Source organism: Alexandromys fortis, unplaced genomic scaffold (genome assembly GCF_014885135.2).
Source record: "Alexandromys fortis isolate MF-2015 unplaced genomic scaffold, M_Fortis_MF-2015_v1.1 scaffold_13, whole genome shotgun sequence".
Lineage (NCBI taxonomy): Eukaryota > Metazoa > Chordata > Mammalia > Rodentia > Cricetidae > Alexandromys > Alexandromys fortis.
The window spans coordinates 3,837,971-3,859,783 of NW_026067908.1; the positions used below are offsets into that span (position 1 = coordinate 3,837,971).

The following is a 21,813-nucleotide window of genomic DNA, read 5'->3' on the forward strand; positions in this document are numbered from 1 at the left end:
GTGATGTTAGACGGATGTGGGCGGTGCCTCCGGGGTCCGCTTTGAAATGGAGTAGTAAGCTTAAAGGTGCAGATCACGCAGAAAGATGGGGGTAGTACATTTTGAGTTTGCTTTCCCTAAATCCTGGTAGGTCTAGGGACACAGCAGCATAAGGTGGGCCGAGTTCGGGAAAACCGTTGTTAATTGCGTCTGACCTCCAGCCTAGCCCTTCCCTCCCAAGGACCACTGCACTAAATATTCGAAAAGCAAATTATTATCTGTGAGATCAGCCTCTCACAACAGAGAAGTCATCCATTGGCTTGGAATTTCCCGTCCCACTGTGCAAATTAAAAAAGACTGGACTACAGTATTTCATTGTTAGATTTCTCCTCGGGATTCCTTAGAAACCCACCCAGTAAGCGCGTTTTGCTATGCACTTTGGAGAAGCTCTGGACCTTTTCTTCCCCTCGCATCCGCACGTCTTCACTCAGGCATGAGGCAATCAACTGACGCAAGCTCCAAGAAAACCATGCTTGAAGCCTGTTATTGCACAATTGATGAGGTGATCCTAGGGAACCGGAACATAAGTCACTACAATGACTTAAGTGTAGCGCTTCTTTCCGTTAAATCTGTTGGTTTCTGTCTTGGGTCGAGTATGTCTTTCCGTTCTACAACCTAACAAGTCAACATTTCCCGACTTTCCCTCTTGGTACTAGAAGAGCCCATCAGTGAACAACATCCCAACCAAGTATACACCCAAACTAAACTCCAGGCCGTCCCTCCGTTAGGTCCAAGACAAAAGGTAAGCGCAGACACTATGGGGCGCAGAGGGGACGGACGGCCACCTCCAGGATGCAACGCGGCCCCAGCACCCGCCGCCAATCAGAATATTGGGGTGCGCGAGGCAGGCTGGGCTTTGTAGTTGGGAGGCGCGCGGCGGCCATGTCCTCCCCACCCCCAACTCCCGCCTCCCGCGGGCGAGGCGGAGCCGTGCGTCACGTGGGCCGCTCCCGCCGCTGCCCCCGCCGCGGTCTTTCTCTGTCTCAGCTAAGGCAGCCATCTTGCTCTTGCCGCGTGCTGGTGTTGGAGGACCCTCCCCGCTGCAGGTGAGACCCCCGGCGGGCCCGCCACCCCACGGCCTCGGGCCGCTGCGCACGGTCTCCCCCCGCCCTCCCCTTCCGACACCCGCCGTCCGCTCGGGCTGCCACTTCCGCCGTGGCGCGGCGAGTGGGGGCGGAGGCGGCCGGCCCGGCCTGTCGGTTACGGGCGGCGCAGCTGGGGGTCGGCACCTGAGGGAAGGTCCCCAGCACCATCGCCCGCTCTGGAGGGCCCGGGCTCGGGCTCTGGCCCCGCAGGTCCAGTCCCAGGAGGGTCGAGCCCTCCTCGTGCCGTCACTCATTATTCACAACAACAATGTCAGACGCTTTGAGCTTTGTACAGCTTGTCTGTTGTCATCCCATTTGCTCCTTCCAATCTACGGATAGGGAAACTGAGGTTAGCACCCGGCCCCCAACCTCTCGGGCCCCAGCTAGGTTGCAGCGCTCTTCACTTTCTAATGGCAGTGTTTGTTTACACGTCTACCTTGGTTTTGGGACAGCCCATCCTTATAACCTCATTACGCTGATGATTGATCGCCAGGCACAGTGTTACACAGTTGGTGAATGGCGGTTTCAACTTCCGTTCCCACGTTCTTTCATTATATCATCAGTGGTCCTCTGGAAGAGTGGTAACATTAGTTACCAACTATTAAGTATCTGACGTTAACTTGATAATCTAAGCTTTTATCTTTCAACTCAGTAAAGTACGTGGTGGGTTTACTTTTCGTAATGCAGGAGAAACAAATGAGTTCAAAGAAGTTAAATACCTTTCCGAAGCCCTGAGTTAGGTAAAACCTTGGGCTTTCTGATGCCACAGCTTTTGCTACTGTTAGAGAACTCTCACATCAAAAGTCCGGGCTGAAAGCACAGATTATTTTTCTTTGTGTAAACATGCATGGGAAAATACTTGGGCGTTCAATAAATATTGATTCATCTCATACTCTTTCGGAAGTCCGTGCGAAAAGTGTGAAAAGGATTCTTGGAGACTCAGTTCAGTGGTCATGTGGCCCTGGGAAGTCACTTCTCCCTTTGGGACACAAAAGGGAACTTTCCAGGCCTCCATTTTCTGTTAAACTAAAAAGAAGGCTAAGTGTTTTGTTAATTTATGCCCTGCTGCACTAACAGATCTTTGAGATGACATCACACATCAAGTAAGAATGACAGGTACATTAAAGATATCAAGTAGAGGCTGAACCCGGTGACTGGTGAGGTCTCAGATGAGTCTGAATCTCTTCCTACTTGAGTCCTACAGGGCCCAGCAACTGAGAGACAAAAGGCCACATTTCTCCCTCTGCTGTTTTTAAGCTCCCAGGCTCCCTAAGATTTCCCTCTTTTTTCCAACGTACTCCTTAGAATAAGATTTCTTGACTCTGTTATCCTGGCCACCTGGAATGGAATCATTCTTCATCCACAACATAAGAAAAGAATTTTGTCTTTGCTTCTGCTTCAAACAAATCTGGATTCTTTGTCTTGTCTTTCTATCTCTCTTCTTTGGGATTGTTACTCAAAATGCAGAATAGTCCCAAAGGGCTTGTCCTGTGTTTAGTTCTAATGTTTTCTCTTGACCTTCTTTCTGCAAGAAATTCCTTAAGTTCTTCGTTATTTCACTATACCTTCATGGCTGTAGTCCTGTGAGGAAAATAAACGTTAGTTCTTTTGTGAATATTTGAATACAAGATTGAGGTTCATATTGGCAAGTTTTAAGTCATGACACATCTAAGACTGTTTGGATTCTTCACACAACTCCTCCCATACAAGAGTTGTAGCTGCAGGACCATCGTGATAAGTGTTGAGCAAATTGAAAAGCCATAGGTTCTAATTTTTATTTGGGAAATGGATTCAGCCTTACAGCAGTGATATGTACAGGTCAGTTCCCTAAGTTCAATGCCAGTTCAGAATGGTTAGTACTTTACAGGATCTTTGATTCTTTTTTTTTTCTTTTTCAAATGTAAAAAAAAATGGTATCCTCATCTGAATGATGTAATTACAAGGTTAGAAAATGAGCAAAAAAAAAAAAAGTTTAATAATACCCTATTCCCTTATTCCCTCCTTCACATCTCAGTAATGATCTGGAGAGCCACAGAACAAGTCAAACAGGACTGTTGAATTAGAGTATATTTGATTCTAGTGTGAAATGTTGTTTTCTTTAGCAGGAGAGTCACTGACCAGACTAGAATTTATGATTTTATAATAGCCTTAGAATTTTCAAAAGTCAAAATTTGCTATAAAAACTTATCACCAACTCAGTATTAATGTAGCCAAGATACATTTCTGTCACATTGTGCTATGAAACAGTTTACCCTATATGCAATAATATCTTGTTAAGTGTGACAAACTCTATCCCTGCAAGGCCTAGAGTGAACTCGAGGGCTGCTGAATCAGGGAGCGTTTGAAAATCTGGTAGTTTCCCATTATTAACACATCTGACCTTGAATAGAGGACGTGACTTGCTTGTATTTTGACAGCCCATTGTTAATTTCTTCAATTTCTTCTTTGTCTAGCCTTTTTTCTTTGTGTCATATTATTTATCCTTTATAAGAAATACAGAATGTGATTCCAGAGAAAACAGTCTACTTGAAGGTTTTGCTAATAACATTTGGTAACTGTTCTCTGCTTTGAAAGTCTTTGGAAGAAAAAGCCTGCTGCCTACAGGGATTTCATAATTGGTTAGGTTTTTCTGAATGCCAGAAGACTTTGTCATGTTTTAAGAAAGGATCTTTAAATAGGCAACTTTGAATCCCATTCATTTGCCATTTGTATATTTGACTCCCGTGTGATGTTTAATTTTTTTTTAAATTGGTATGTGAAGCTAGAACAGGTTGTCACTATTACTAATATAGATAGTATTATAAGACCATGATGTTAATGCATATTACAAGCTCAGTGAAGCAAAAGGTATTGTTTATATAAATAAGTCTTTAACTTTGGTAAAACTAAATTTAACAAATCTATTTTCCCCCCCTAGATTTACCAAGAGCATGAATCAAGAAAAGTTAGCCAAACTTCAAGCTCAGGTCCGGATAGGGGGCAAGGTGAGTGTGGTGTAAGACAAACCGGTAGGAGAACGTATGATTGCGAGGTAGAATTACTACTTTGTATTGGTGGTCATTGAGTTCAGAATATTGTCAGTGATTAAAATCAGGCCACATTCCTGTTTGATAATAATTTGTTTAGTTCTAAAACATGTGACCAGAGGACTTTCTCTCTGGTGGCAGTGAAAATAGACCCCTTTGTTTGAGTCCCCACATTGTAATTTTGGTATGTGTGTGGGCATTTGCGCGTGTGCAAGTGCACATGCATGTGGAGGCCCAGGGGTGACGTGGGACGAGGTCGTCCTCATTTGTTCTCCCTCTTACATATCAAGGCAGAATCTCTTGCCAGCTGCTTCCAAGGGCTCCACTTCCCACATGCAGGGATTATAGGGGCCGCCACACCCGCCTGGCTTTGGTCCTCATGCTTGTGCTTTGCCCATTGAGCCAATCTCCCAGTCCTGAATCCCAGATTTCAACATCTGCTTATGTGACATGAGTAAGTTACCTCGTCTTGGTAAGATTTTCATTGTTTTCATCCGCAAAATAGAAATAATTATTTAAAATGCTTCCAAAAATTAGAACATTGACCAGGCGGTGGTAGTACACACCTTTAATCCGAGGCAGAGGCAGATGGCTCTCTGAGTTTGAGGACAGCCTGGTCTACAGAGTAAGTTCCAGGACAACCAGGGCTATATAGTGAGACCCTGTCTCAAAAAACTTAATAAATAAATAAGTAGAGCATTGTTTATAAACACCTAACATGGTATCTGACACAAGGTAAGTGGTAAACAAATGTAAAATGGTAGCTGTTATGCCTCTTGTAGGGAATGATAGATGTTAGGGTTACCTTATCCTGGTTAAATGTAACTTCCATGTGGTTAAGTGCATAACTGGGAATGTTTAAAGTGAATATACATTTTGTGGATTGCCAGGTTTTCCTTCTAAATGCCTACTTTTTCTTCCATGCCATTGAACATGAACATAAGTTTACTATTCCACATACTTTAAAGCCTCAGGAGGTTGTAAACCCCAAAACCTTGATTTCCCTTCAGTTGTGGCCTGAGACTCAAGAAGACTACTGTACCCTCATCTTTGCCTAGTACAATGTTTGCAAAAGAGAGAAAGAACAATACTTTATTTGTGGATCACTATGGAGAAAGGGCAGATAGGAGGCTATTAATAGGTGTTACCATGCGTTCCATTGAGCATAACCACAGCTCTTGGGTAGAGGCAGTCGAGGGAGAAAGAAGTGACCAGTACTTTCTTCTGATGGTGATAAAATTAGATGATGTGAAGTCATATTAACACACTGTTAGCTGTAATGCTCACATTGTAACATATGCAAAATTAGAGGTTTGTAACAACTAGATAAGTCTGGAAGGGCCTGATGCCCACCTATCACAATTACTTTTATTATTTAGTGGGTGGTTTATGCATGTGTGTATGCTTACAGACACATGTATTTGTGGGGGCCAGAGGTGAGCATCATATATCTTCTATGCCTCACTACCCTATTTTTTATAGTTACTTTGTGTGTGGACATACATATGTGCACATGAATACATGCATGACTGCAAACGTGTAACACACACGTAGAGATCTGAGGACAACTTGCAGGAATTAGTTCACTCCTACCATGTGAGTTCTGGGGATTGAACTAAGGTTATTAGGTTTGGTCATAAGCACTTTAAGCTACTGAGCCATCTCACCAGCCCCACTGCATTTTTTGAGATGGTTTCTCAGTGAGCCTGAAACTTCCTTATTCCACTAGACTGGCTAGCCAGTGAGCCTCCAGAATCTTGTCTCTCCCTTCCAAGGATTGCAGTTGTGACTGCCATCCCCAGTTTTGGTTGTCCATACTCAGTTCCTTATGCTTGACATAAGTGCTTGATCTACTGAGTCATATCCCCAGTCCCATAATTATGTATTTTTAATGTAGTGATTGGTACATGCATTAATTTATCTACTGTTAACTGAATACTTAATTTATACCAGGTATAGCAAATAAACAAGATTTCTTGCTTTTGACATTGACATAGCTCAACATGGAAGAAAGTCATGCTCACAGTTACAATGAAGATTATCAAGTATTGTAATGAAGAACAAAGTGTTTTACTTAGGAAAGTCATGCTGGGATTTAAAGGATAAATAAGAATTCATCACTAGACCAGGTGAAAGGGTTAGAGGGGGTAGGCTAAAATGGGGATTGTCATTTGCATATGTGCAAAGGCCCATGGAGTGCTGAGAAAATATGGAGCTTTATAATGGCTGGCTTTAGTTGGGACAGCTAGTTTAGAGTATATAATGGATAGAAAATGGTAGGGATGAGATGAGCAAGTACTTTGGGCTTCATCATACTTTTTATATGCGATTCTAAGGAGCTCAGGTTATTATTCATCCGCAATGGACAACTGTTGACTATGCAGAGAAAGCCTGTCTTCAAAAAACAACAAAAAAAGGACAAAATGAGAGCTGTTTTAGAACTGGTAGCAGTGTGGAGAATGGGATCAAGTGGAGAACAGTCTAGATGCTATTGTACAACATGGGACACAAATTTAGAGGCTGGACGGGCATGATTTAATGACAGATGGGATGTGGGCAGATGAAGGGCAGAGAGAAGAATTGAAGGTCTTTCCCAGGCTTTGATTTTAGAATTTGAGACTGTCTTTTATCAACTATAAAATCTAGAAGATGAAAGAAGATTGTTAGACTGATAAGTGTGTAGACCTGTTGAATTTTTTGAGACAGAGTCTCACTCTGAAGTCTAGGAATTTGGTATGTTGACTAGACTGGCCTCAAACTTTTAAGCAATCCTCTCTGCCTTTTTGCATGCTGGGATTACAGGTGTATGTATACTACTTATGTAGTAGCTTGGTTGAATTACCTGAAGACCTTTCTTTCAATAGAGCAGCTCTGCCTGGTGGCACACTCTGTAATCACAGCACAGGGCAGGCAGAAGCAGGGTTGCCTCGCTGTCTAGCTCAACACTGCTCAAACAAAACTACAGAGCAAGCAGCTAAGCTATTCCTGAGTCAGGAATGCTTCCCAAATAAATGGCCATCTGTGTAAAGTGTTCTGTTAGCAACTGGATGTCATCAGAACCTTTGCAACTTTTTTCTCCCACTGAGATTGCTGAGGCAGGAAACCCTGGCCTTTCTTCTGTAAGGCGGAGTCCCTGGGGGCTACTGCAGGAACTACCAAAAGATTAAAGACCCCATTTGTCTATCACTCTTAGTTCAGAAAGAGCTAGCATCATAACTTATGCTTTCGGTAGTATTTCAGCTCTGATGTTGGTTACGTGTTTATAAATTGGCTCAGAAATTTAATACATTAATTTTAAATAGTTTTTAATGGAAAATGTATTTTATTCTTTTTAAAATTTTAGATGTGTATATGTGTCTCTGTGTCTGTTGATGTCATCAGGAGCCAGAAAAGGGCATTGGATCCCCTGAAGCTAGTTCTAGGGCCTTGTGAATTGCCTGACATGAGTGCTAGGATTTGAGCTACCATCCTCTAGAAGAGCAACAAGTGTGCTTACCCATCGAGCCATATCGCCATCCCTGTATATCTATTTATCAATAGAGAAATGAACTTTTCTTGACTTAGTACATAGTATTATTTTTAACTTCAGGCCAAAATCCTAAGACATACTGTCATGTCCTACATCTAACCCGTCAAAGGTCACTTTGTCTCTTGTGACAGTCTGACCTGTAACCATTTCTCATCTCTCACCATACTTGTACACCAGCCCCCTCATTGGTCACATAGCCTCCATGTTCAGTTTCTCTATAGCAAACTTAGATGGAAATAAACAGGTCAGATGAGGTCTCTGTTAATAGCTTTCTATTAGAATAAAATTAAACACCTGCCCATGAGATCCTAATCTACGTGATGTGACCCTTGTATGTCTGTCTGCTTCACTTACCTCTTCCTCATTGTTGACTCTGCTCTAGCTGCACTGGCCCCTCTGTCCAGAAGACAAGCTCAGTCTTGTCTCATTCTGCTTGGATTACTCTTCCCTGATCGGGGGTCTCATTTCTAGTAAAATTATGCTTTGCTCTTTCACCATTCTAGTTTTGTTTTGTGGGTTTTTTTTTTCATACCCTTACCCTGTTTGAAGTGATTTAAGTACTTGATGATACTTCCCTTTTATTGTAATATAAGAACTTAAGTAAAATCTTGTTTTTTTTTCATTCCTGGATTCTCAGACTCTGGAATACTCACACAGTAGGGATTTAATTCTCAATATATAATAGCTTCTAAGATTTTGGATCATCTTAAGACTTTATTGGCAGGGACTGACAGGAATTCTATGAAAGCATACAGTGCTTTAAAGTTGTTATAAAGCACACAAGACCATCGTCTTAAGAGTTATAAATTGAGTTCTGTTAACAAATATTTTGCTGGGCAGTGGGGGGCACATGCCTTTAACCCCAGCACTCCGGAGGCAGAGGCAGGTGGATCTCTGAGTTCAAGGCCAGCCTGGTCTACAAAGTGAGTTCCAGGAACAGCCAAAGCTACACAGAGAAACCCGTCTCGAAGAACCAAAAATAAAACCCAAATAATATTTTGAAACATAATGTATTGAAATGATAAAATAAGAACTGACTACAGCCGCCCTTCAGGTGTTGGCTGAATATCACAACTCCGTGCTCTTGTTAATCACTGGTGCTGTTTTTTCCAATGTGGATTTTAGATTGTGAACCAGGAGGATGTGATTACTCTTGCCAGTTGCTATGCATATTGACACCTCTGATTATTTTCCAGGGTACAGCTCGCAGAAAGAAGAAGGTGGTGCATAGGACAGCTACTGCTGATGACAAGAAGCTTCAGAGTTCTCTAAAGAAACTGGCTGTGAACAATATAGCTGGTATTGAAGAGGTATGGATACTTTGGGAGTCCAAATTATAGGGAAATACAATGGCACACACACAGTTCTTTTGACTTTTCCAATTAAAATGCTAGCTTGGAAAAATCTTTATTTCATGCATGTCTTTGAAAGAATATAGTGAGTGAATTTTCTCTGAGGACAAAATGGTTTTAGTAAGTAGTTAGGGATTTTCTTCAGACTTTCAGACTTAAGGTATTTGCATATGTGACAATTATGAAACTATTCTTGAACTTTAAGCTAAGATTTTTCTGTTTTGTTTTATACTTTTTTCTGTGGGTCACTCTGTATTCTGGACTGGCCTCTAACTTGTGATCTTGCCTCCTTAGTATTTACTTCTACTCTAAATTCACTTTTCTGTACTCAAAGTCTCTATTGCATTATCCAAAAACTAGCTGTAGCTTTATATGGATTTGATTCCCCCTTTCTTTCTTATTTTTATTATTTATTTATTTTGGAATATTTGATACAAGGTTTATCAGTGTGGTCCTGGCTGTCCTGGGGCTCACTCACTATGTAGACCAGGCTGGAATTGAACTCAGAGATCTTTCTGCCTCTGCCTCCCAAGGGCTGGGATTAAGGTTGTACACCACTACGCCTGGTTTGTTTTTATTTTTTTAAAGTATTGTCTCATTGGATAGCTGCCTCTACCACCATAGTGCTGTGATTATACTCAGCTGATTGGATTTATTTGCTCTTTCAAAAATGATAACTTTTTTTCAAAAATGATAACTTTTAAAAGTGTAATATATTCATTATTTTTTTCATTGCTATGGCAAAATGCTTGACAAAAGCATCTTGAAGGAAGGGTTTATTTTGACTCCTCGTCTGAGAGTACAGTTCATCATGATGGAGAAGACCTGGGCAGGAACACAAGGATGCTGGCATCTAGCTGGAAATCAGAAAGAAGTGAATGTTGATGCTTTGGTCTCTCTCTCTCTCTCTCTCTCTCTCTCTCTCTCTCTCTCTCTCTCTCTTGTTTGTTTTTATTTTTGTTTGTTTGTTTTTGTTTTTGAGACAGGGTTTTTCTATGTAATTCCAGCTAGCCTGGAATTTAACTATGTAGACCAGACCCATTTTGAACTCAAGAGATTTCCCTGCCTCTGCTTCCAGAATGCTAGGATTTAAGATGTGTGCCATCCCACCTGGCTATCACTGAGGTTTTCTTTCTTTCTTTCTTTCTTTCTTTCTTTCTTTCTTTCTTTCTTTCTTTCTTTCTTTCTTTCTTTCTTACTTTCCCTCTCTTTCTACTTTTTCAAGACAGTTTTTCTGTGTAGCCTTGACTGTCCTGGAACTCCCTCTGTAGAGTATGTGGGCCTCGAACTCACAGAGATCTGCCTGCCTCTGCCTCCGGAGTGCTGGGATTAAAGGTGTGCATCACTGCCTGTACACTGTATTCTTAATGGATAATTACTGATAATAGAGTCCTAGAGACAAGGCATGAAGTGACAGAGTGCCCCACCATGCATACACATGCAAATGAGCAAATTAACCTCCTTTAAATCTACTGTCACAATTAGTATTGATAAGATAGAAAATATAAGACACATTTTTTTTTTCTCCTTTCAGCTTGAGGTGACAGAATTCTTACTTAGATAAAGATTAGGCTGTGATTTGCATGTCTAATTTCAATTTTTTTCTGAGCCGTTAAAAGATTTTATATATTATCTTTTAAAATATCTGTTTATCATGGTGAGGGCCGGTGTTGTGTGGAGATCAAAGGAAAAATTTTAAAAGTTGGTTATGATGTACTGTGTGGGTCCCAGCAGTCTTACTCAGGCCGTTGGGCACCTGCTTTGCCATCTCACTGGCCCCATAGCTTTTATATGTTTGCATTGACCTAAAATTTCAGACAAGCCAGGTCTGGTGACACATGCCTTTAATCTCAGAGTTCAAGACCAGCCTGGTCAGTAGAGCAAGTCGCAGGACAGGACTACACAGAGAAACCCTGTCTGGGGTGGGGAGTGATGGGTTTCAGACAGATACTCTCGATCATGTATATATTAAGAGAACAAAGACACTTCAAAACCTAAGTTCCTTCAGACTTCTCTTGGAGGATATAGCTCAGTGTTGAAGTACTTGCCAGCATGCCTGAGTCCCTGGTTTAATACTAACAATACCAAAAATAAATGCATAAGATTCAAAACTTAGGCCCATTTAATCTTTCCATGCTCTCTCTGCAGTGATTCTCAAGTCTCAGGTGTAGGAGTGCATTGTAGATGTAACCACAGGGACTGTGCTATTTTGATTGGTTGTGGTTTTCTGTAATGGCCTTCCTGTGCTGCAAAGAGATGTTTCCATGATGGGAGATGAGGACAAACATGGCAGGAATCTGGAGGCAGGAGCTGATGCAAAGGCCATGGAGGGGTGCTGCTTACTGGCTTGCTCCCCTCATGGCTTGCTCGATCTGTTTTCTTATAGAACCCAGGACCACCAGCCCAGGGATGTCACCACCCATAATGGACTGGGCCCTCCACCATTGATCAGTAATTGAGAAAATGCCTTCCAGCTGGATCTCATGGAGGCGTTTACTCAGCTGAGGCTCCTTCTTCTAGCTGTGTTGAGCTGACACAGAACCAGGCAGTGTGCCATGACTTTGTGGAAGCTATCCTCCTCTATCATTTTCTGTCTTGTTCCTTTGAGACAGGACATCTTATTGAACCTGGAGCTAGGCTGGCAGCCCACAGGTTACAGTTACAGTCATGCCCAGCTTTTTATATGGGTCTTGGGGATTTGAACTCAGGTCTTAATGCTTACAATGGCAAGTGATCTTACTCAACTAACCATCTTTCCAGCTCCTGTGGCCCTTCAAATTACAATTTATTAAAATAAATGTTTCATAGTGAAATAAGGACATAATAATTTGATTTTTGTTTTGAGGTATTGGAAATTCAACCCAGGGCTAGGCAAGCACTCTATTACTGATCCCTAGTTAGTAATTGTTGATCTCTTTAAACTGCTATAAAACTTGTAATGCTGTGCTGAGGTCATGAGTCTGTTGTAACTGAAATTGTCACACTAAAGAGCTTAATGGTAGTCAACACTCCGTGCATTTGTACTGTGTACTAACCATTTTCCCAGAGGTGGTGCAGAAAGTGTTATTCATAGCCTCTGTCATTTCTAACTTATAATCTTGTGGGAAACTGTTAGACGGCTAGCCATATAAGTATCATTCCCTCTCAGCTTCCTAGCTCCTGCTGAGTTAATAGTTACGGATGAAGGCGGTAGTGCTTGCAGCATTCCACCAGCCTGTGGATCACAGATAACAAGGACTGGAATTCTAGGTTTGAACTAAGAAATGTTAAAAACATGAGTTCATACTAGGATAAGCTAGCTAGCTTTTGATCTTTTCAGTTGTATTTTCTTATTTTTAACCTTTTCCTCTCTGTGCCTTCCACATACTCCCCCCCACCACCCAGAAAGAAAGTAAACCTGTCTTCTGGCCTGGGTTATACAGCACCTACCGTGGATAATTCAGTGTCAGTGACATCAAGGATAAAAGAAATTTCCTTAGTTTTTCCAAGGATACTGCCATTTCTTATTCTTTCAGATCTTCATGTAGACGTGATTTCTTCAAAGAAGTCTTTCTGGTAGCAATCAGACTTTTTTTCTGTTTTGTTGTGTTTTTGTTTTTCGAGACATGGTTCCTCTTTAGCTTTTTGGAGCCTGTCCTGCAACTTGCTTTGTAGACCAGGCTGGCCTCAAACTCAGAGATCTGCCAGTCTCTGCCTTCCAAGTGCTGGGATTAGAGGTGTGCACCACCTCCATCCAGCTACAATCAGACATTTATAGAAAGAAAAGTTACATATTCTCTCTCTTTCTGCCTCCCTCTCTTTCCCCCTCCCGCATGAGTGTGTGTGTATGTGCGGACATGCATTCATACTGTGGTAGTCAAATTCAGGACTTCATGCATACTAGCTAAGTATTCCATCACTGAATTACTCTTAGCTCTTATATACTTAAACTATGTTGTTAATTCCTTTTGTTGATATTGTCATTCTAGTTCTTTCTTTAAAAAAAAAATACAAGATCTTGCTATGAAGAATAGGTTGTCCTCAAATTCACACTCTTCCTCCTTAACTTCCTAGTGTTGAGCTGAGATTAAAACAACACAACACTCACCAGGTGGTGGTGGCGCACACCTTTAATCCCAGCACTCAGGAGGCAGAGGCAGGCGGATCTCAGTGAGTTCGAGGCCAGCCTGGTCTACAAGAGCTAGTTCCAGGACAGACTACGAAGCTACAGAGAAACCCTGTTTTGAAAAAAACAAAGCAAACAAACAAAAAACCCCACACACCACCACTCCCACTTAGTCCTAGTTTCTTGAGGAGTCTCAGCCCCAGAACTACACAGAGAATTAGTGCTGCCACGTGCACACTTCCTGTCCATCTCCAGCGTTATCTGTTTGTCTTCACAAACTCTATGTATAAGAAAATATACATGAAATAATTAATTATATAAAGTAGCAACTGTAAAGTTTTCAACAAGATGAAAAAGTTTTACTTTTTTTTTCTCTTTCTGAAGTTGATCTTTTCAGTAGCAAGACTTTTGCTTACATAACTTTTGCAAATTAGATTAGAAGTATGTAGAATACTATATATACCATGACTTACTCATGTAGTTTTGGATTAACTCCAGCTTCTTGTGAGGGGAAGGAAAAAAAGCTCTACAGCATTACATGCATGCATGAAAACATGTAATGAGCTGGTCGTGGAGACCCTTGCCTTTAATCAGGCATGCACGAGGCAGAGTTAGGTGAGTTTGAGGCCAGCCTGGTATACATAGTGAGTTCCAGGCTAGCCAAGGCTACATAGTGACACTCTGACTTTAACAAAACAAATCATATAATTATTTTCAGAAACACTATGACCAGAGAGTATACCTAGAGTCTGTCTTAGAATAAGGGAAATTCATTAATTACAAGTTTGAGGCCTGCAAGATGGCTGTCCTTTGTATGTATGTATACATTGCATGACTTAAACACATATAAAACGTGTACTAGTTGCTTTGTGAATCCTCCTGACTAAAAAAGCAGGAGAACCGATCATGCTTAGCCCTGTATTTCATCCTTTGATTGCTTCTCACAGCTGTGCCCAGGAGCCTTATATAACTGCCATTTGCTTAGTAGGGTGGAAGGAAATCGCAACAGAAATGAAATATTCTGGCCTTTATTTTCTAGTATTGCATTCTCTATTTTCTAAGATTAACTTTCCACTCTTCTGGACCTTTCTATTCAAGCAGCTGCTTCCTTTATTCCACCCCATTTAAAACAGTCATGAATAAATTTACCCACGGTCTGAAATAGCGCTCCTCTCACTTGTCACCCTCAAGTGTGACAGCATTGTACTGAGGAAACATGTATCAGGATGTACACCTGCAACCTCTGGGAGAGGAGCCCAGACAGAAAGAAAATCCAAAAGATATGATCATATATATATATATTCTCCACATATCTGTAATGTTGTTTCTTTTCCATTTGACCTATATTCTGAGGCAAATGTTTGACAAGCTTGCTTAGAATTAGAGTTTTATATAAACAAATGAATGTTTTAAGCATAAGGATGGCACAGTAGGAAGGAAACCAAACAGTAAGTTGAGAAACTCTAGTTCATTTCAAGTACTTAGTCCATACTTAACCAGCTGTCCTGGGGTATAGTGTTTAACCAAGAGCACTGTTCTCTGTATTTACTTCTCTAGCATAAAAAATAATACAGATTTCAAATCAGTTATGATTTTAATGTCTATAAGTCAAGAATGTCTCAAATTCCAATGTTACCATTTTTTATGCCCAAAAGTGTTTGTAGAAATCCTTTACTGAGTCATGTGATTTAGTGATTTAGGAAACACAGGTACCATTCTTCCTTTATTCTTGGTAAACTATGGGACTCCAGAGTAGATCCAGGGCAACTCCCTTGATATCCACTGTTACCTCCCAGGTCTCCAAGGCTTTTTTGTTGTTGTTGTTGTTGTTTTGTTTTTTTTTTTCAAGACAGGTTTCTTTGTAACTTTGGAGCCTGTCCTGGCCTTGAACTCACAAAGATGTGCCTGCCTCTGCCCCCCCCCCCCCCAGGGCTGAGATTAAAGGTGTGTGCCACCACCACAGGGCTGGCTTTTAACTAAGTTCGAGGCCAACCTGGTCTACAAAAGCTAGTTCCAGGACAGGAACCAAAGCCACAGAGAAACCCTGTCTAAAAAAAAAAAAAAAAAAAAAAAAAAAAAAGATCTCCTCAGATACAGTCCAGTGCAGTGCCAAAAAAAGGAAGGGTATAAGATTAAAGCCTTTTTTTTTTTTTTTTTTTTTTTTTGAGATAGGGTTTCTGTGTGTAGCCCTGGATGTCCTGGGAACTAGCTCTGTAAACCAGGCTAGCCTTGAACTCACAGAGAGACACTCCCTGCCCCCCCCACCTCTGCCCCCAGGGACAAGTGTAGTAGTTCTGTGCCTCTGAAGTGTCACTCTCCTGACCTTATATAATAAGTAGTTATCGCCAAGGTGACTTTTATAGTGGAATCAATCACACGGTGGAATATTTACACATTTAACTTGTGTAAATGAGATCAAACCAAACCAAAAAATTCAGAAAGGAAATACATGAGAGAGAAATAACAATGTAAATAGCAGATCCAATTGGTAAAAGCTCAAGAAATAATGGCAGGATGATGTTAAAGGCCTTCTGGTTATTAACAAAGCATTTCCTGGAGAGTGAGTTAGTGGGAGAGCTTTGTTGACAGAAATTAGTGAAGGTGGTGAGAAGGTATATTTAAGAATTAAAGAAAATTGTCAAGCCTGTAGGCACAGGACTGTAGTCCCAGATACTTAGAAGATTGAGGCTGGAGGGTCACAGATTCAAGGCCAGCCTGGCAACTCAGTAAGAATCTATCTCAAAGTAAAAAGTAAAGAGGTAGGGATGGATTTAGTTTAGCACCTGGAATACCCAGAGTACCCCAGAACAGAGCATGAAAAACAAACTAGCAACACGCCTGTAGCCCCAGCTACTGGAGGAAATCACAAGACCCTTGTGTCTGATTTAAAAAATAATAATAATTAGTGGTGGACAAGATACTCTTCAAAAGCCTGATGACCTGCTTAGATCCTCTGACCTCAGCATGTGCACTCCCCAATATGCACATATACAATAATAAAAATATTTTTTAAAAGCCAGGTGGTGGTGGCACATGCCTTAATTCCAGCACTTGGGAGGCAGAGGCAAGCAGCTCTCTTGAGTTACAGGACAGCCAGGGCAACACAGAGAAACCGTGTCTCAAACAAATAAACAAAAAAGTGGTCATGAACTTCTTCCACCTTGAGGCCTGGGTGACTTTCTTAACAATTCTAGTAATCTTGGCTCCATAGCAAGGATCTTTGTATGCCATATTCACTGCTGAGCTAATTACTGCTGTGGGATTGCTACTGTGTAAAGTGCCATAATTGATAAAAATGTTTTTAAGCTATTTTTATTTGAATCTAGCATGTGAAATTCATTGTTTTCTGTGCCCATACAGGTGAACATGATTAAAGATGATGGAACAGTTATTCATTTCAACAACCCCAAAGTCCAAGCTTCCCTCTCCGCTAACACCTTTGCAATTACTGGTCATGCAGAAGCCAAACCAATCACAGAAATGCTTCCTGGAATACTAAGTCAGCTTGGTGCTGACAGCTTAACAAGCCTTAGAAAGTTAGCTGAGCAGTTCCCACGGCAAGGTATGTATTTCAAGTCAGTACTTTCCTTCTTCCCTGCTTTAATTAAGAAACCTAATAATTTTAAAAACATCCCGTCGGAAACTGAGGATGTAGCACAGTTGACAGATTCCTAGCCTATTATGCATAAGTTTTTGGTTCGATCCCTAGCAGTAAATAAATTGGGTATGATGGCATATGCTTGTAATTCCAGCAGAAGGATCAGAAGTTCAGGGTTATTCTCAGCTGTTTAGGGAAGTTGAGTCCAGCCTGTGCCAGAGACCCTGTCTCAAAATAAATACATAAATAAATATAAAGTGTCTTTCTTAAACGGAAAGAATTTGCCTCAGTACATACTTCTTATAATTTCTATATCACCACTTGTGTGCTTCATAAAACTTATAGTTTGCTTTTTTAACTAATAGTGTGTATTATAGAATATTTAGATACAGTATTGTCAATTGCTACTATGATTATCATTACAAACATGGTAATCATAAATTCTGAATTTTTAAGTTGGTGTTGATTTCATGCATGTCTTGTCTCTCTAACCATCAAAAAGTCTTGTAGTTCAGTGGTCATGTGATCATACTGCATAGCTAGTTACTTAGATCAAATTAGGAAGTCTCAGATATTTATATGGAGAATACCTTTGTTCAGGCTTCTCAAATTCTTCATTTTGCATGTAACTTTTACCTTTACTGCACAGTGGAATTAATTTACGAGTTTTTAATGCTACTTAAGCAAAAACACAGAAATGACTTTTAGATTGACTGTACTTAGTAGCCATAGGAGGTTTGGACAGAGAGATGATAAGTATTAGAGGTGTTCTGTGGAGCTCTTTGTTCTCAGCGACTAATATTCATATAAACTTTTTATAGTATTGGATAGTAAAGCACCAAAACCAGAAGACATTGATGAAGAAGATGATGACGTTCCAGGTAAAAGACATTTTGTTAGTGTTAAAATTTGTCTCCAACCAGTAAGACTGTTCTAGTAAAAATGCTTGGTGCCAAGCCTGACAAATTTGAATTTCTTCCCTGAGACCCACATTGTGGAAGGAGAGAGCCAACTTGCACAGGTTGTCTCTGACCTTTACACGCACACACACATGCACATAAAACTAAGAAAAAATAATTTATCTCCTTTTACTTATCGCATAGATGACTTCAGAATTTTTCTGACCGAATTTCATTTGATTTACAATGATATGGATAGTGTTAGCTTTCTAGTTAGATATTAGCTGGCTTGGAAGACACTGGAGATGGAGCCTTCCCTCATAATCATCAGCCTGTAAAACCAAGGAGTGGAACTTCCGGTCAGAAAATGTCCCCTAAGCCCTATCCCTGTTCATGGGAGAGACATGACATCCTAAACTGCCATTATATAATACTATCTAAGCCTGGTTCCAGGAATGCTAACCCTTATAAAAGACTATTGTATTATCTGATAGAGAACCAAAGGCACACAATTGCCTTCTATCAGTGTCAAACCAAATAGGGCTGTTACTTACCTGAACAGAACAAAAAGTCCCTCAAGAAAGGCTGTTGTTGGCCAGTTGGTGGTGGTGCCTGCCTTTAATCCCAGCACTTGGGAGGCAGAGGCATGCAGATCTCTGTGAGTTCAAGACCAGCCTGTTTTACATAGTGAGTTCCAGCCAGAGCTGTTGTACGGAGAAACTGTCTTAAAAAACCAAAGGGGGCAGAAAACAGAAGGGGGGAAGGGGGAGGGAGGAGAAGAGAAGAGAGAAGAAAAGAAAAGAAAAGAAAAGAAAAGAAAAGAAAAGAAAAGAAAAGAAAAGAAAAGAAAAGAAAAGAAAAGAAAAGCTGTTTGTCCTGGAGATTTCAGAATAATATACAACCTGCCTAAAATGTAGTCTGAGTCAATGGCCCCTCAAGCATTGTCCACACTTACCACACTGACCCCTTGAGTATGTACTCTACTTTATTATAAATGAATGTACTGGTCTTTTATGCTGTTTCTTTGTGTTTCTGTCTAAGTTCTCTAACAGAGATCACAAAGACCAGGGAGTCCAGACTGAAATCCCAGTGATAGGATATAATGAATAAGAAAGAATCAGAACTTAGAGTCAGAAAATATTCCATAAAGCTCTGTTGCCTGCATGTATTAAATTGAAATCACTCTTTATTATCAGTAAGAGCACTGGCCTCTTCCTGAGGACCTGGGTTCAATTTCCAGCACTCACATGGTGACTCACAGCCATCTGTTACCCCAGTTCTAGGGGATCCAGCACCCCTTTTTGGTCTCCTCAGGTACTGCATGCACATGGTACACAGCCATACATTCAGGCAAAACATCCATACACATAAAATAATAAAATAATTTTAAAAATTGTTGTCATTAAGCTGACATAAAAATATTTCACCTTAGTATTTTTACATACATTTTTAAAGTCCAATTTCCTTAAGATTACTGTTTATAAAAGTCATTATTACTAAAATGCCATTAGTTCATTTCTGCCTTTTCTGTTTTTTAACTAATTCTAGTTGCAATTATTTTGACTCATTTGCATTTTGTTTATTGTTTTTTTTTCTTCTTTTTGTCAGATCTTGTAGAAAATTTTGATGAAGCATCGAAAAATGAAGCTAACTAAAATCCTCTGGGTTTTGGAAGCTGGCATGGACTAGATTTAACAATCAGCTCTGTTGTTCCAAAGTTTTACAGACATGGAGAACATCACCTGTTACTAGTTCAGTAATATAAATATTTTGTATATTAATAATGCTGTTTGATCAGCATTTCTCGGTCATTTGATTTTGCATTTTGCACTTCCCAGGATCTATTCTTTTGGTCAAAATATGAAGTATTGATACAGTTTGAGGGTGGTTTTTGCTTTTGGGGGGAACTTTTGGGTGTGTATGTATATGTATGTGTGTGGGTATGTGTGTACACGGTGGACAGAAAGTTGGATAACAGTTATATCTATCCTCTTCCTTCCCCCAATAGAAATAAAACAAATCTTTACATTTGTTACTTTTTTTCCTAATACTGTACAAAATTGATGAAGTGAGTTTCTTTGATTTCAGATCTTAGGAGATTCCTACTGTTGGAAGTTTGGTTTTTAACTTTTGGTTTTAAAGTTAATTTGCTCAGTTAACTTTAATATTTTTATACATTTCTCTGGATTGAAAAATCTTGAAATATCTTACCACCAGATTGCTGCCAGAATCATAAATTGGGTACCTTTGGTGTGGCTGCCTTCGACTCACTTCCTCGTCAGACCCAGAACTGCTCTTTTATTAGCTTTCTTCCTGCTGCTCCCCGCCCTTATTTTAGTCTTTAGATGGTCTTATCTCCTGCTTAGCTTGAGACGGAAGTTCTCCATACAGAGTTGAGAGAGTGCCTAACCCTCTTTCTGTCCTCACCTCAAGGGACAGCTCCATCTTCAGTGTTTGATTTCCCTTCACATTGATGGTTTGGTAGATCTCAAACTGAAAGAGCTAGCATGTGCTTACTAAATAACTATGCCGGGCATAGCTGTTTCCTTACTGTTGTCAGTATCAGCTGCACAAGTTTCTCTTTTTCAGCAAGGCTGAAACTGGGACTGTCCTTTGGAATGAAAAGAACTTAAGCTATAGACCTAGCTCCTAGCATAAATGGGCATTCTCTAAAACGGTACTGGCCACAGGAGAATTTCTTCAGCCACTCTCCTGTTCTTGGCCCTGAACTTACCTCTGGGTAGATCTGATTGATTGTAGCTACTCATAACACCCTCCTGCATGCTGAGAACAATGCTTTGGGGGAGACAGTGGTAAGACACAGTATTTATTTGCTTACCTCCTTTCAGAGGACTTGGAGGTAAGTTACATTCATTCACTCAGGTTTTCCTCTTGCATCTGATAAAAGCCTGTGTTATGCATATCAGCATTTATTATAGCCAATATTTTAGGATAAGGTTTAAAGAATCTATTATTTCCTGGCCCATCATCAAACTAACTGCCCCTTAACCTTGCAGCATGCCAACTTTTGTTTCAAGCTAGATACCTTTCCTTAATACTTAAGATGCAAGACCAACAGCATACTGAGAGATCTATAGACATGAAGGCAAAGCTCCTGTGTTCTTTTCACCCAAACATTTTCAATTTATTTTAAAACTTTGTTGATTTTTTTTCTGTCATGTTTTATATAATATATGGACTTAACAAAATAAATAATAATAAAATAACAGTACAAAAGAGGAGAACTTCCTCTAGTGCTTCTGTTACTTGTCTTCAGTTCCTTCTTTCCTATTTTTCCTTTACTCTCCATACACAAATGAATTCTCATGTCATTGTTTAAAATAATCTCATCCATTGTTAGGTCAGTGTCTGTACCTACTCTGTAATTACTCCAGAATTTTGTTCCTCTAACTGCCCAAAGGCATACATTGTGGAGCAGAGAGCAGTGAGCACTGTAGTGGGTGAACAGAGAATGTACTGGAAGTGAGGAAATGTGTTTCTGGTCCAGATTCTGACATGTGGCCTTATCCACTCACATCACCAAACTACTCTAAATCTCATCATCAGTCCAGTAAGATATTTCCAAGTGCAGGCTTTTTTTCTGCTCTTGGAGTTCTGTGAATCTCATTTTGGGAATTCTCTAAGAAGGGATTTTGTCATCTGTTAGGGGTATCTTTATTTTCTTGCTGTTTTATGTGTATGGATGTTTGCTTACATGTATGTCTGTGTACCGTGCACATTTTTTTTTTTTTTTTTTTGGATGCCTAAAGAGGCCAGAAGAGGATGTCTGATACCCTGGGACTGAAGAAAATGACAGGTTTTAAGATAATCTCACAGATCTGCTGTAGAGGACAACTCTAAAAGCCATGGCTTGTTGCTGTATTCAGAACTACAATATGAATTATGCCCAGCTCATAGTACTTTCTAAGCCTTTGTTTCCTCTGTAAAATGAATTTTAAGATGTAAGCAGAGGTCTTGAAATCTGCCTGAGTAAGGCGAATATGCATTTCTTCCAAAGCATGGCAGAAAGTTACTTTCTAGGCTGTTAACTGTCCTCAGCGCCACCCGTATGGGTTGCCTTGACACACAGCTTACCTAGGTTAATAAGCCTTATTAGTCTTTGTTGTGATTAATTCCCCAGTATTTTACTCAGAAGCCAAGCTACCTAAAGTTCATATCT

The 21,813-nt window shown here is 40.4% G+C and overlaps 1 protein-coding gene across 4 annotated transcripts; it reads left to right on the forward strand.

Moving 5' to 3' along the window:
* Window positions 1-629: 629 nt before the first annotated feature.
* Window positions 630-20,878, forward strand: Btf3l4 (basic transcription factor 3 like 4). 4 transcript variants are annotated; one of them, XM_050136259.1, is made up of 6 exons: window positions 630-781; window positions 4,042-4,108; window positions 8,876-8,989; window positions 16,497-16,698; window positions 17,556-17,615; window positions 19,242-20,878. In XM_050136259.1, the coding sequence occupies exons 2-6, from the start codon at window positions 4,055-4,057 to the stop codon at window positions 19,286-19,288; spliced, it is 477 nt and encodes a 158-aa protein (XP_049992216.1). In that variant the 5' UTR covers window positions 630-781; window positions 4,042-4,054; the 3' UTR covers window positions 19,289-20,878. The 4 variants fall into 4 exon arrangements, with proteins under 4 accessions (XP_049992216.1, XP_049992220.1, XP_049992218.1 ...); XM_050136263.1 differs by lacking the exon at window positions 630-781 and adding an exon at window positions 940-1,085; XM_050136260.1 differs by lacking the exon at window positions 630-781 and adding an exon at window positions 1,186-1,473.
* Window positions 20,879-21,813: the final 935 nt, after the last annotated feature.